At 45.0% G+C, this 16,458-nt stretch overlaps 1 protein-coding gene across 1 annotated transcript in view; it reads left to right on the top strand.

Moving 5' to 3' along the window:
- The first annotated feature begins 13,550 nt into the window (after positions 1 to 13,550).
- PRIM2 (DNA primase subunit 2) overlaps positions 13,551 to 16,458 on the top strand; it is a 334,693-nt gene continuing 331,785 nt past the window's right edge. Inside the window, exons 1-2 of the mRNA XM_061397775.1 lie at positions 13,551 to 13,658; positions 14,328 to 14,490. Coding sequence (XP_061253759.1) covers positions 14,337 to 14,490 — 154 coding nt within the window. The 5' untranslated portion in view covers positions 13,551 to 13,658; positions 14,328 to 14,336. The remainder of the gene's footprint in view (positions 13,659 to 14,327; positions 14,491 to 16,458) is intronic.

Raw genomic sequence — 16,458 nt, 5'->3', positions numbered from 1 at the left:
TATCACATTGTCTTAAATACTAACTCTTCTATCTGCCTAAACTGTTATTCTCCTAAAGATACACACGACTAAATCCCTATTTTCCTTCTAGTTTCTCCTTTGTGATCATATTCTAAGTTAATCTTTCCTGGCTACCCTTTCTAAAATTTCAATGCCTCCTCCAAAAAGTTAATGTCCTCTCCCTTTGCTCTATTTCCAGCTCAGCAGTTCTTATTTAACACAGTCATGTGTACAGTTTTCTTGTTTATTGTCTCTCTTTCCCATAGACTATAACATTTATGAGGGCAGTTTAGGTGGTTTCATCATTCTTGTATCCCCAGCAGAGAAAACACTACCTGGTACTTAGCAGAGGCTCTGTTAGTATTTCTGAAACAAATCACATAATGTTGATATGTGGAAGGTGATCCACCCTCTCTGTACTCTTTTTATTTTTGATCTTTTTTCTAGGTGGAATTTTTAAAAGTTTATTTTTAATTGGAGGATAATTGGTTTACAATATTGTGTTGGTTTCTGCTATACAACAACATAAATCAGCCAGTAAGTATACATATGTCCCCTCCCTACTGAACCACCCCCCACAGCCTCCACCCCGTCCCACCCCTCTAGGTTGTCACAGAATACCGGGGTGAACTTCCTAAGCCTATACTGCAAATCCTCACCAGCAGGCTACTTTACATCACCACCATTAGCACGCATGCTCAGCTATGTCTAACTCTTTGAGACCCCATGGACTGTAGCCCACCAGGTTCCTCTGTCTGTGGGATTTTCCAGCAAGCATACTGGAGTGGGTTGCCATTTCCAGCACCAGAGGATATTCTCGACCCAAGGATCGAACCCCAGTCTCCATCGTCTCCTACATTGGCAAGCGGATTCCTTGCCACTGTGCCACCTGGGAAGCGCATTTCACATGTTAGTGTGTATGTGTCAGTGCTACTCTCTCAGTTAACCCCACCCTCTCCTTCCCCTGCTATGTCCAAAGTCTGTTCTCTATGTCTGCATCTCTATTCCTGCCCTACAAACAGGTTCATCAGTATCATTTTTTAGATTCCATATATATGCATTAATATCAGAGAAGGCAATGGCACCCCACTCCAGTACTCTTGCCTGGAAAATCCCATGGGCAGAGGAGCCTGGTAGGCTGCAGTCCATGGGGTCTCTAAGAGTCAGACATGACTGAGTGACTTCACTTTCACTTTTCACTTTCATGCATTGGAGAAGGAAATGGCAACCCACTCCAGTGTTCTTGCCTGGAGAATCCCAGGGACGGGGGAGCCTGGTGGGCTGCCGTCTATGGGGTCACACAGAGTCGGACACTACTGAAGTGACTTAGCAGCAGCAGCATATGCATTAATATACAAAATTTGTTTTTCTCTTCCTGACTGACTTCATTCTGTATGATAGGCTCCAGGTTCACCCACTTACAACTGACTCAAATGCATTTCTTTTTATGACTGAGTAATATTGCCTTGAATATATGTAACACAACTTCTTTATCCATTCATCTGTCGATGACTATCTAGGTTGCTTCCAAGTACTTGGGCTTCCCTGGTGGCTTAGTTGGTAAAAAGAATCTGCATGCAATGCAGGAGACCCAGGTTCAATCCCTGGTTTGGGAAGATCCCCTGTAGAAGGGAATGGCCACCCACTCCAGTATTCTTGCCTGGAGAGTTCCATGGACAGAGCAGACTGGTGGGCCACAGTCCATGGGATTGCAAAGAGTCAGACACGACTGAGTGACCAATACATTCACTTTCCATGTTCTAGCTATGGTAAATAGAGCTTCTGTGAACATTGGAATACATGTGTCCTTTTTAGTTATGGTTTTCTCTGGGTATATGCTCAATAGTAGGATTGCTGGGTCGTATGGTAGATTCACTCCTAGTTTTTTAAGGAATCTCCATATTGTTCTCCATAGTGGCTGTATCAACTTATTCTCACCAACAGTGCAAGAGGGTTCCCTTTTATCCACACCCTCTCTGGCATTTATTGTTCATAGATTTTTTTGATGGTGGCCACTCTGGCTGGTGTGAGGTGATACCTCATTTTAGTTTTGATTTGCATTTCTCTAATAATGAGTGATGTTGAGCATCTTTTTGTGTGTTTGTTGGACACCTGTATGTCTTTTTTTGGAGAAATGTTTGTTTAGGTCTTCCTCCCACTTTCTGATTGGGTTGTTTGTTTTTCTGGTATTGAGTTGCATGAGCTGCTTGTATATTTACAAGATTAATCCTTTGTCAGTTTCATTTGCAATTATTTTCTCCCATTCTGAGGGTTGTATTTTCATCCTGTTTATAGATTCCTTTGCTGAGCAGAAGCTTTTAAGTTTAATTAGGTCCCACTTGTTTATTTTTGTTTTTATTTCCATTACTCTAGGAAGTGGGTCAAAGAGGATCTTGCTGTGATTTATGTCAAAGAGCATTTGCCTGTGTTTTCCTCTAAGAGTTTTGTAGTTTCTGGACTTACATTGAGGTCTTTAATCCATTTTGAGTTTATCTTTGTGTATGATGTTAGGAAGTGTTCTAATTTCATTCTTTTACACATAGCTGTCCAGTTTTCCCAGCACCACTTTATTGAAAAGGCTGTGTTTTCTCCATTGTATATTCCTGCCTCCTTTGTCAGAGATAAGGTGCCTATAGGTGTGTGGGTTTATCTCTGGGCTTCCTATCTTGTTCTGTTGATCTATATTTCTGTTTTTATGCCAGTACTATACTGTCTTGGGCGCTGGATCATAGAAAAAGCAAGAGAGTTCCAGAAAAACATCTATTTCTGCTTTATTGACTACACCAAAGCCTTTGACTGTGTGGATCACAAGAAACTGTGGAAAATTCTTCAAGAGATGGGAATACCAGACCACCTGATTTGCCTCTTGAGAAATTTGTATGCAGGTCAGGAAGCAACAGTTAGAACTGGACATGGAACAACAGACTGGTTCCAAATAGGAACGGGAGTTTGTCAAGGCTGTATATTGTCACCCTGTTTATTTAACTTATATGCAGAGTACATCATGAGAAACACTGGGCTGGAAGAAACACAAGCTGGAATCAAGATTGCCAGGAGAAATATCAATAACCTCAGATATGCAGATGACACCACCCTTATGGCAGAAAGTGAAGAGGAACTCAAAAGCCTCTTGATGAAAGTGAAAGTGGAGAGTAAAAAAGTTGGCTTAAAGCTCAACATTCAGAAAACTAAGATCATGGCATCTGGTCCCACCACTTCATGGGAAATAGGTGGGGAAACAGTGGAAACAGTATCAGACTTTATTTTTCTGGGCTCCAAAATCACTACAGATGGTGACTGCAGCCATGAAATTAAAAGATACTTACTCCTTGGAAGGAAAGTTATGACCAACCTAGATAGCATATTCAAAAGCAGAGACGTTACTTTGCCAACAAAGGTTCATCTAGTCAAGGCTATGGTTTTTCCTGTGGTCATGTATGGATGTGAGAGTTGGACTGTGAAGAAGGCTGAGCACCGAAGAATTGATGCTTTTGAAGTGTGGTGTTGGAGAAGACTCTTGAGAGTCCCTTGGACTGCAAGGAGATCCAACCAGTCCATTCTGAAGGAGATCAGCCCTGGGATTTCTTTGGAAGGAATGATGCTAAAGCTGAAACTCCAGTACTTTGGCCACTTCATGTGAAGAGTTGACTCATTGGAAAAGACTCTGATGCTGGGAGGGATTGGGGGCAGGAGAAGAAGGGTATGACAGAGGGTGAGATGGCTGGATGGCATCACTGACTTGATGGATGTGAGTCTGAGTGAACTCCGGGAGTTGGTGATGGACAGGGAGGCTGGCATGCTGCAATTCATGGGGTCGCAAAGAGTCGGACATGACTGAGCGACTGATCTGATCTGATCTGATCTGATACTGTCTTGATGACTGTAGCTTTGTAGTATAGTCTGATGTCAGGAAGGTTGATTCCTCTAACTCCAGTTTTCTTTCTCCAGATTGTTTTGGCTTTATATAGTCTTTTGTGTTTCCTCACAAATTGTGAATTTTTTTGCTCTAGTTCTGTGAAAACTGCCATTGGTAATTTCATAGGGATTGCATTGAATCTATAGAATGCTTTGTGTGTTATAGTATAGTCATGTTCACAATGTTGATTCTTCCAATCCAAGAACATAATCTGTCCCTCCATCTATTTGAGTCATCTTTAATTGCTTTCATCAGCATCTTATAGTTTCTGTGTACAAGTGTTTTGTCTCCTTGCTGCTACTGCTACTGCTGCTAAGTCACTTCAGTCGTCTAACTCTGTGCGACCCCATAGATCCCCTGTCCCTGGGATTCTCCAGGCAAGAACACTGGAGTGGGTTGCCATTTCCTTCTCCAATGCATGAAAGTGAAAAGTGAAAGTCAAGTTGCTCAGTCGTGTCCAACTCTTCGCAACCCCATGGACTGCAGCCTACCAGGCTCCTCCACCCATGGGATTTTCCAGGCAAGAGCACTGGAGTGGGGTGCCATTGCCTTCTCTGGGTAGGTTTATTCCTAGGTATTTTATTCTTTTTGTTGCAGTGGTGAATGGGATTGTTTCCCTAATTTCTCTTTCTGATTTTCCATTGTTAATGTATAAGAATGCCAGAAATTTCTATGTATTAATTTTGTATCCTCCAACTTTACTAAATTCACTGATTAGCTCTAGTAATTTTCTGATACCATCTTTAGGGTTTTCTATGTATAGTATCATGTCATCTGAAGGAGTAAGGGTTTTACTTTTCCTATATGGATTACTTTTATTTATTCTTCTTCTCTGATTGCTGTGGCTAGGACTTCCAAAACTATATTGAATAATTGTGGTGAGAATGGGTACCCTTTTCTTGTTCCTGATGTGAGAGGAGATGCTTTCACCATTGAGAATAGTGTTTGCTGTGGATTTGTCATAGATGGCCTTAATTATGTTGAGTTAGATTCCTTCTATGTCCATTTTCTGGAGAATTTTTTTTTTAAATCATAAATGGGTGTTGAATTTTGTCAAAAGTCTTTCTGCATCTATTGAGATTATAGGATGGTTTTTATCTTTCGATTTGTTTATATGGTGCATAACTTTGATTGATTTGCATACATCAAAGAATCCTTGCATCCCTGGAGTAAACCCTACTTGATCATGGTGTATGATCCTTTTTACTGTGTTTTGGATTCTCTTTGCTAGTATTTTGTTCAGGATTTTTGCACTGTACTTTAAGATATGCTTTCTTTTTAGTTCCTTTGCTTCTTGATGCTGACTAATAAAAGCAATCGAAAGAAAGGAGGAAAGGACAGGTTTTAGGTTTCTTCCCAGAGGTGGGCAGTAAGATGGAAAGGATGGTGGAATCAGGGTGGAAAGGGTAGGGTGACACAGTGCTCTGCCTTGGCAGCCGAGATACACAGAAGTTACAGACCTGGACCCCACACCCTGTGCCTGACTAAGTGTGCAGCAGCTTTCATCGGTCAGCTGTTCTGCTGGGAACGCCTCCTGTTCCGCTGCTTTCCATGGCAAGAGGAGCTGGAAGGAGCCAGTGTTTACAGTGTTTCTTTCCTGGGTAAAGAAAGTTACCAGGCCTTCAGTTTTTAGGGGAAGACACCCTGCACAGGATAAAAATGAAACCTCTTTGATTTACAAAGCATGGTGGCTAAAATCTAGCTGTAAGTGTGACACACAGCAGGACTAAAGTCCTGGAACTGGAGTCACCTAAGGGTGGAAGCTCCATGCGACAGTCTGTTGGCAGCTGGGTAATGCCCAGGGCAGGCACTGAATTAAGCAGTGATGATTCATGGAAATTCCATTAGAGAAGGTACTCTGTGCTTTATTACAGACTAAACTGGGGTAGCCAAGTCATTCTGGAAGGAATGTGTACAAAGCTTTCAGATGAGGACTTTAAGTTTTATAGGTTGGAATTCAATTTGATTCAAAACATCTGTTGAACATTCAGCTGAAACCATCACTTTTTTTCATATCTCTCTCATATTTTACATCAGCTCAGGATAATAAATATTTGTTGAGAGCCCACTGAGTGCCAGTCACCAGGGTTATAAAGATGAATGACACAGTGGTCCCTGTTTTTGAGATGGTTATGGTCTGGTATAAGTAAAAGTTATGCATTTATATGTATTTTCCTCTCCATGACTTTGAGGTTGAGATCTGTAATTTGAATGCACCTTGGTTGCCAGAGCTAAGCATTGGGTAAGTCCACTTTGTTGGTGAAATAAACACAGGAGGAACTCACAGTGATTTACCAGATACAGCAAACTGAAATGTATCATTATTGTGCATTATTGGTCCTGTAATACAGAGGTTCTTAATGTAATTGCCAAAAACACTGTTCACAGTGAAGTGGTGATCAAAACTGTGGCATGGGAAAGCAATAAAGATGCTAAAATAGTTGGAAAGAACACAGGCTATTCTGTACTCCGAAGCTTAAAGTAGGTCTTTAATACAATAAAAAGGCAGTTCTTATGTGAAATGTTTAACTTTAAGGTTTGCATGCTTTTCCAGCTGTCTCTTTGTATCTCTTTGAAGAGATCTTTAGTCTTTCCCATTCTATTGTTTTCCTCTATTTCATTGCACTGATCCTTGAGGAAGGCATTCTTGTCTCTCCTTGCTATTATAGAGATACCAAGGGAACATTTCATGCAAAGATGGGCACAATAAAGGACAGAAATGGTATGGGCCTAACAGAAGCAGAAGGTATTAAGAAGAGGTGGCAAGAATACACAGAAGAACTGTACAAAAACGATCTTCATGACACAGATAATCACGATGGTGTGATCCTTCACCTAGGGCCAGACATTCTGGAATGTGAAGTCAAGTGGGCCTTAGGAAGCATCACTCTGAACAAAGCTAGTGGAGGTGATGGAATTCCAGTTGAGCTATTTCAAATCTTAAAAAGATGATGCTGTGAAAGAGCTGCACTCAATATGACTGCAAATTTGGAAAATGCAGCAGTGGCCACAGGACTGGAAGAGGTCAGTGTTCATTCCAATCCCAAAAAAGGCAATGCTTTTCTTTGTTCAATGTTCAAATGTTGAACATTTAGAACACTGAATTCAAACTACCACACAATTGTACTCATCTCACACACTAGCAAAGTAATGCTCAAAATTCTCCAAGCCAGGCTTCAACAGTTTGTGAACTGAGACCCTCCAGATGTTCAAGCTGGATTTAGAAAAGGTAGAGGAACCAGAGATCAAATTGCCAATATCCGTTGGATCATAGAAAAAGCAAGAGTATTCCAGAAAAACTTCTGCTTCATTGACCATGCTAAAGCCTTTGATTGTGTGGATCACAACAAACTGGAAAATTCTTAAAGAGATGGGAACACCAGACCACTTTACCTGCCTCCTGAAAAATCTGTATGCAGGTCAAGAAGCAACAGTTAAAACTGGACATGGAAAAATGGACAGTATATGGTTCCAAATTGGGAAAGGAGTATGTCAAGGCTGTATATTGTCACCCTGCTTATTTCACTTATATACAGAGTACATCATGTGAAATGCTGGGCTGGAAGAAGCACAAACTGGAATCAAGATTGCCAGGAGAAATGTCAATAACCTCAGATATGCAGATGTTACCACTCTTGTGGCAGAAAGCGAAGAAGAACTAATAAGCCTCCTGATGAAAGTGAAAGAGGAGAGTGAAAAAGTTGGATTGAAAACCAACATTCAGAAAACCAAGATTATGGCATCTGATTCCATCACTTCATGGGAAATAGATGGGGAAACAATGGAAACAGTGATAGACTTTATTTTCTTGGGTTCCAAACTCACTGCAGATGGTGACTGCAGCCATGAAATTAAGAAGCTTGTGCCTTGGAAGAAAAGCCATGACCAGCCTAGACAGCATATTAAAAAGCAGAGACATTACTTTGCTGACAAAGGTCCGTCTAGTCAAAGCTATGGTTTTTCCAGTCATCATGTATGGATGTGAGAAATGGACTATAAAGAAAGCTGAGCGCTGAAGAACTGATGCTTTTGAACTGTGGTGTTGGAGAAGACTCTGGAGTGTCCCTTGGACTGCAAGGAGATCCAGCCAGTCTGTCCTAAAGGAAATCAGTTCTGAATATTCCTTGAAAGGACTGATGCTGATGCTGAAACTCCAATACTTTGGTCATCTGATGCAAAGAACTGACTCTTTGGAAAATCTTTCCCTGATGCTGGGAAAGATTGAAGGCAGGAGGAGGAGCAGGGGATGACAGAGGATGATATGGTTGGATGACATCACTGACTCGATGGACATGAGTTTGAGCAAGCTCTGGGAGTTGGTGATGGACAAGGAAGCCTGGTGTACTGCAGTCAATGGGGTCGCAAAGAGTCAGACACGACTACGTGACTGAACTGAAATGAACCAGCTCTCTCTGAAATGGTCCTAAAATGACATTTATTATCTCATCTTTTAATTTAAAAGACACTTTGCAGGCAGTTTAGGGAAGACAAAGACAATAAAAGTGGCCTGTCCAAAAAGAGCTGAAAATCTGGTGGTGCTACACAGTCAGCTACACATGTGTCCACAAACATTTTTGAAATACTTAACAAAGCTAGTATGTAGGTGCATTTTTCTGAGGAGTACATTCATTGAATCATCCAGTAGCTCATGATCCCCAAAGATGAAGGCTATCTGCAGTAGACGGATAGAACTAGAGAAGAAATCATATGACATGGAAGTACTGTGGTATAACCCAGGAGCAAACCATGCAGCATAAGCAAAGGCTCAGGAGGATGGAGGCAGGTAGTGGGGTGGTGACTGAAATACTGATTGAGGAGGGTTGGAGCTACTAGAGTGGGGAGGTCACCACAAAGAGACACAGGTAGGGACTTCCAGGCCTTCTTTGGGGAAGAGCTGGTAGGTCATTCCACAGGCTGGGGGCAGCCACAGGCAAGAAAGTCATTGAATCTTGGGGCCATGCTGTGGGAAGGTTTCACATGTTTCTTGAAGTAAAATTTATGGAGAACTTCATATAAAATTAAAATAGAACTTTAAAAATACCATCAGATGTTCCACTGCCAGTGTCTTAGTTCCCACAAATGTAAGCATTTTTCTGTTTGCAATAGACTCATTTTTTAAATTGTCCAAAGAAGTATTTAATATCATCTATCATAGAAAAGCTCCAATACTTTGGCCACCTGATGTTAAGAGCTGACTCATTAGAAAAGACTTTGATGCTGGGAAAGATTGAAGGCAGGAAGAGAAGGGGAGACAGAGGATGAGATGGTTGGATGGCATCACTGACTCAGTGGACAGGGTTTGGGTAAACTCCGGGAGTTGGTGATAGACAGGGAGGCCTGTGTGCTGCAGTCCATGGGGTCGCAAAGTCAGACACAAGTGTGTCTGAACAAAAACCATCATAGAAAAGGGCTTCCCAGGTGGTAAGAGTGGTAAAGAACCCATCTGCCAATGTAGGAGACGTAAGAGACATGGATTCGATCCCTGGATGGGGAAGATCCCCTGGAGGAGGGCAGGGCAACCCTTTCCAGTAGTCTTGCCTGGACAATCCCATGGACAGACGAACCTGGTGGGCTCCAGTCCATAGGGTGGAAAATGTTGGAAATGCCTGAAGTGATTTAGCACAGGTATAACATCATGGGGATGTGAGCACTCCTTCCCTGGTGGCTCAGATGGTAAAGAAACTGCCTGTGTTTAAGTTAAAAAAAGGCCAGTTTAAGACCAGGCTGAAGATAAAGGCAGGAAAAGTTAAATAAAAAGAAGAATAGCAGAGAGGGATGGTTTTGCACCTAAAATTCTGATTGCAACACACACTATATGCCTGGATTGTAAGATAAGAATGGGAGTTGAAGAAGGCAGCCCACTCATAGTAGTAAGAAACACTGCAGAAAATTGTAATGGTAAGTTCTTACAACCTTGAAATCATATGGCATACATCAGTTCAATTCAGTTGCTCGGTTGTGTCCGAGTCTTTGTGACCCCATGGACTGTAGCATGCCAGGCTTCCCTGTCCAACACCAACTCCCGGACCTTACTCAAACTCATGTCCATTGAGTCGGTGATGATATCCAACCATCTCATCCTCTGTTGTCCCCTTCTCCTGCCTTCCTTCAATCTTTCCCAGCATCAGGGTCTGTTGTAGTGAGTCAGTACTTTGCATCAGATGGCCAAAGTATTGGAGCTTCAGTTTTAGCATCATTCCTTCCAAAGAACACCCAGGACTGATCTCCTCTAGAATGGACTGGTTGGATCTCCTTGCAGTCCAAGGGACTCTCAAGAGTCTTCTCCAACACCACAGCATCAATTCTTCAGCACTCAGCTTTCTTTACAGTCCAACTCTCACATCCATACATACATGGTTTTATGTATTCTGCTGTTAACTTCATAGCATCCTAAACATTTTCCCCGGTCAATATTGTTCAAAAGCATATATATTTACAATATCCAGGACATGGAATCTACCCAAAAGTCCATCATCAGAGGAATGGATAAAGAAGATGTGGTACATATGTATGACTGAATATTACTCAGACACAAAAAGGCTTCCCTGGTGACTCAAATGGTAAAGAATCTGCTTGCAGTGCGTAAGACTCGTGTTTGATCCCTGGGTTGAAAAGATCCCCTGTAGGAGGAAGGGGCACTCCACTCCAGTGTACTTGCCTGGAGAATTTCACGGACAGAGGAGCCTGGCAGGCTACAGTTCATGGGGTTGCAAAAAGGCAGACACAACTGAGCAACTAACACTAATACTTTCAGCCATAAAAAGGATTGAAACTATGCCAGTTGCAAAGACTTGGATGGACCTAGAGGGTGTCATACAGAGTGAATGAGGTTGGAAGAAAGAATATCCCATATTAACACATACATGTGGAATCTAGAAAAATGGTACAGATGAACCTATCTGCAAAGCAGAAATTGACACAGATGTAGAAAACAAATGTACAGACACCAAGAGGGGAAGGGAGAGTGGGATGAATTTGGAGATTGGGATTGACATATATATGCTACTGGGTATAAATAGATAACTAATGAGAACGTACTACTGTACAGCACAGGGAACTCTACTCAATGCTCTATGGTGACAAAGAGGTGATATATGCACATGTATTCACTCTGCTCTACAACAGACAGTAACACAACACTGTAGCAAGTAAACTCCAATAAATTTTTTTTTTTAAAGCCTGTATAATGTCTCACGGGGCTTCCCTGGTGGCTTGGTGGTAAAGAAATATGTCAGCCAATGCAGATGACACATGTTTGATCCCTGGGTTGGGAAGATCCCTTTGAAAAGGAAATGGCAACCCACTCCATTATCCTTGCCTGGGAAATCCCATGGACAGAGGAGCCTGGTGGGAGACACAACTTAACGACTGAACAGTAACAACTGACATATTAGTGAAATTGGTAGTTTGGTGGTTAGCACTGTGGTGCTTGGCTAGTCTCTGAGACTTTGAACCTGGCTCTGCCAGTTATTACGTGACCTTTGAAGTGACTCAACTTCTCTGTTGTACAATCCGTATCTATAAAGTGGGTTAATAACAGGGACTGCAGCAATGAAATTAAAGGATGCTTGCTTCTTGGAAGGAAAGTTATGACAAACCTAGACAGTGGGTTAAAAAGCAGAGACAACACTTTTTCAACAAAGGTCTATATAGTCAAAGCTATGGTTTTTCCAGTAGTCATGTGCAGATGTGTGAGTTGGACTATAAAGATGGCTGGGCATTGAAGAACTGATGCTTTTGACTTGTAGTGCTGAAGACGGCTTGAGAGTCCTTTGGACTGCAAGGAGATCAACCCTGAATATTCATCGGAAGGACTGATGCTGAATATGGAATACTCCAATACTTTAACCACCTAATGGGAAGAGCCCACTCATTGGAAAAGACCCTGATGCTGGGAAAGACTGAAAGCAGAAGGGACGACATAGATTGAGATGGTTGGATGGCATCATTGACTCAATGGATATTAGTTTGAGCAAACTCTGGCAGATGGTGAAAAACAATGAATCCTGGTGTGCTGCAGTCCACGGGGTCACAAAGATTCAGAAGCGACTTAGCAACTGAACAGAACAGAACCTTAAATGGGTTCAGTTCAGTCACTCAGTCGTATCCGACTCTTTGTGACCCCGTGGACTGCAGCATACCAGGCCTCCCTGTCCATCACCAGCTCCCGGAGCTTGCTCAAACGCATGTCCATCAAGTCGGTGATGCCACCCAACCTCTGTCTTCCCCTTCTCCTCCCGCCTTCAATCTTTCCCAGCATCAGGGTCTTTTCACATGAGCCTTTTAAAAGGGTTATGGCAATACAGGGAACTGACATATAAATCCCTCAGAACACGTTCTGGTACAAGGTCAGGGTCAACCTGTTCGGCCCAGGCCGGGCAGATGCTCTGAAGCTTGACACTGTTTCAGCTCAGTCTGCATTTCCGAAACCTTGAACGTCTTGAAGGCTCCTCCCCTCCTACCTTGACTGGAACTTCTCGAGGCCTCTTTTGTGAGCGAGACCCGCCACCTGGCGGCCTCAGTTCTGAAACGCTGCCGCGCACAGTGGGGGCCGTCACCGCCCGGCGCCCCGCGGTCTCCTTCCGCAGACGCCGAGCGTTCCCGGGTGCGCGTGCGCAAGGCGTGCGTCCCGGCTCGACTCCCGTCACCTGCGGGCGCTCGCCAGGCACCGAGTGTGCGGAAGGGGCGCGCTGGACGCACACCGATGCCCGCGGGCCGGCCAACCAGTAGAAAAGCGGGCTGACCGGCGGTACGCAGGCCGCCTAGCCGCCGCCTCTGTGAGCGGTGAGCCGGGCCTCCCGCTCGCCGGGCTCTCTGAGATTATCACCCAGGGTCCCAGTCTGGAGCCGGTGCTGACCCGGCGCCGACCGCTCAGACCCACGCACACGTAGTGCAGCAGTGAGAGTGAAAGTCGCTCCGTCGTGTGCGACTCTTTGCAAACCCACGGACCACACAGTCCATGGGATTCTCCAGGCCAGAACACTGGAGTGAGAAGCTTATCCCTTCTCCAGTGGACCTTCCCGACCCAGGGATCGAACCCAGGTCTCCTGCATTGCAGGCGGATTCTTTACCAGCTGAGCCACAAGGGAAGCCCAAAATCATCTGGCAACGGTGGGATTCGAACCCAGACCCCTAGAGTTGCTGCTGCTAAGTCGCTTCAGTCGTGTCCGACTCTGTGCGACCCCATAGACGGCAGCCCACCAGGCTCCCCCGTCCCTGGAATTCTCCAGGCAAGAACACTGGAGTGGGTTGCCATTTCCTTCTCCAATGCATGAAAGTGAAAAGTGAAAGTGAAGCCGCCCAATCGTGTCCTACTCTTAACGACCCCACGGACCGAAGCCTACCAGGGATTCATGGGATTCCGTCCATGGGATTCCCCAGGCAAGAGTACTGGAGTGGGGTGCCACTGCCTTCTCCAAACCCCTAGAGACTGGAGCTTTAATCCAGCGCTTTATCACGGCCACGCTGCTGCTGCTGCTGCTAAGTCGCTTCAGTCATGTCCGACTCTGTGCGACCCCAGAGACGGCCACGCTACGTAGTGCAATACCTGGGACCGAAATCCAGAGGCCGCCCCCCGAACCCAGAGCGCCCCACTGAGCATGCGCGAGCCTGGGCTGGGCGGCTTGAGGGAGAGGGCGGGCTCCGCGGTCCAGCTATTTCCGCTTCCGGTCCCGTACGAACTCTCCCGCCACCGGAGAAAACCTGTTGTCGCTCTGTGTGTCTGTGTTTGGTGTAGTTGCAGGTGAGAGGAGCCGCCGGGGTTTGCGAAGAAGAGTAACCCTGGCGTTCAGGCGTGCGAGCCTAGGGAAGGGGGAGAGCGGCTGGCGCGGGGGACGCGAGTCCGTCCTGGTGGCTTGTCTAGGCGGAGGCAGGTGCCGGGGCTGACAGACCGCGTTGCCTGAGGGACCGCGGAGGCGGCGTGTCACTCGGCGCCGCTGGACGCTCTGGAGACGAGCTCGACGCGCGGCGCCTGAGAGACTGCCGTCAGTTTTCAGGGGTTGTCAGGGAAGAAGCCCACCGAGTCGCGTTCCTAGCCTGAAGCTCCCGCGCTTTCCTCCGAGTTCGGGGTCGCGGCTCTCGGGCAATCTCAGCCTGACCCTGGAGAGTTCAGAGCCTTCAGGGCGGAGCGCGCAGACGCCTGGAGAGCAGCCCGCGTCCCCTGCTGTGGACATTGCGGGAAGTCAGGACCGCTGCCCGCGTCTCCGCCGCGCTCACCTCTCCCTACCGCCCGTGCACCGCGGTTCCAGCGGTGTTGTCGAAGGTCTGGAAGACAGGGACACGACTCTTGACATGTTGTGCGTGCTCTTCAGAATCAGTTGCCACCTTTTGGTGGCAGAATGTTTTCCTTCGTGTGTAGAGTTATTTTTTGTTTTTAACTCCATTTCCCACCGTTTTTTGTGCTTGCTTCCAGGATAACAAGATGGAGTTTTCTGGAGGAAAACGGAAGAAACTGAGGTTGGCAGATGACCAGAGGAATGCTTGCTACCCACATAGCCTTCAGTTTTACTTGCAGCCACCTTCTGGAAACGTATCTTTGACAGAATTTGAAACGTTGGCTATCGATAGAGTTAAATGTGAGTTATTTGAATTTGAATTTTTGTATTCCTGAGAACCTCACTTATACCTTGTAGAGATAAATTAATTTATTTCCTTCTTTAAACTAATATTTGCTGAGGTTTTTCGTTGAGATTTTGCTGTTCATTCATTTTTTCCATGTACTGTGCGTATTTATTGAGTGCCACTTTATTGTAGGCGGTAGGGATTTTGAGCTGAGTACTGAAATTGTCATCTTTGTTGAAGCTGTATTCTAATACCTGGAGACAGATGTCCAAAGCAGTAATTATAGTTTAGTATTTTAAGTGCTCTAGTAGAGGTGTTATTGAAACATAGAGATGGGAATGATTGACCTAGTCTGATTAAGTAAAACTTCTTAAGAAAAGTTGAAATGTGACCTGGATCTTGAAGCAGGAGTAGCAGTTTCTCAATAGAGAGGAAGGGAGGGGTTTTTGCAAGCTGAGCTAATGTTCTGAAGGAAGAGTTGGAAGCACCAGAGAGAGTGTCACACTGGAGGGAAAGGTGGCAAGTTCAGGGTGGATGGAGAGTTGTGGGTAACCAAGGGTGTTTTGTACCACGCTAATGCTGTGATACTGGGGTGTAAGAAGGATGTAGCGATTTTCTTTTGCCTGCTTGTCTTCTCTGTGTTGGTGGAAGAAAGAAATAAGTTCAGTGTCAACTGCAACAGTAGCACTGCCTGCAGAGTTTATATTCCAGAGTGTATCCTGATGGGGAGATCAGAAGTAGAGGTGAGATACTGTTAGTCATTCTTAGAGGAGCTGGGTGAGAATTGCTAGTACAGAGTACCTGTATTATCTGTTTGCTGAATAAAAGAGTAAAGGACAGGGACAATAGGTTCTGGGAAGCTTAGCATGGGTTCTGGGATGCCTCATAGAGGTTAAGACAGTGGTTGAAAAGGGTCGTTTCAGTTTGGCCCTGGAGGTGAGATGGTAAGGCAGGGACAGGAAGGGAGAGATGGAAGGGATACCAAGGAGGTGTAAGTGACAGGGTTTGATGACTACTTGGCTGTGAGGAACAGGGGATCGGGTGGGGAGGGCTGAAGTTCCAGGATGGCTGATCTGGTGGGTAGAAATGCTGCTGTTAGAGGTGGGTGGCAGGATTGAGGGGCAGAGAATGAGTTTGGTTTGGGAGACCATAATACGGAGGTCCCTGCTGGACATGGCTTTACGTTCAGGATTCATTTCAGAAGTTTTTCATTCTCAAATTAATCTCTCTTTTCCTACCAATGGAAGAAGAATTCATCTGAGGAAGAGTTGACAGGGGCTTCAGGAGCCTTTGGACAGAGCGAAGCATCTAGTCAGAGTGGCTTGTTTGCTTCTTTACTGCTGTGTCTTCTTCTCTGCTTCATCAGGAAGGGGCGGGCTGTCTTCTGAAGAGTCTGTGCTGAGTTGGTGAAGCACCCACTGCCGGAGTCCCGCCCAGGCTGATCCAGGGTATTTGAAGGGGAGACGATGTCGGCGACTATTTAAATATTCATCAAAGATATAAAGAGTAATAGAATGAGGATAGCTCAGTAGGAAAATTCAGTGGAGAAAAGAGGCTGAGTAGCTTGGTTTACGCGGAAAATCAATATAACCTGTGACACCAGGTTAGCTCTGACCACGGAGGCCGCAGGCGCCCTCTCGAATAGCGGAAGGTGCCCCACCTTTGACACCTTCTCGAGTGGGTCTTAGAAGCCCAGGCAGATAAATGGTCGTAGAGGACCTCCACGCTCCAGATGGAGACTGAGCCAGAAATTGAGAAGAAAGAATGACATGGGGAGACCAAGCTTTGGTGAGCAAGGCCCGTAGCTTTATTTTCAACAGGGGTTTTTATACCCTAAGTTACACATAGAGGATAATAGGGGATGCAAAGTCAGCAGTCTTTGATCCTTACCAAAAACTAGGGTTTCTTTCCTGCAAATTTATCGTATACAAATGGTTTAGGTGATTTACATCATCTTCTGGCCAGAAGGCCTTATTAACATT

Source organism: Bos javanicus, chromosome 23 (genome assembly GCF_032452875.1).
Source record: "Bos javanicus breed banteng chromosome 23, ARS-OSU_banteng_1.0, whole genome shotgun sequence".
NCBI lineage: Eukaryota > Metazoa > Chordata > Mammalia > Artiodactyla > Bovidae > Bos > Bos javanicus.
Note: the sequence above shows the minus strand (reverse complement) of the source record. Positions and strands in the feature narration are given on the sequence as shown.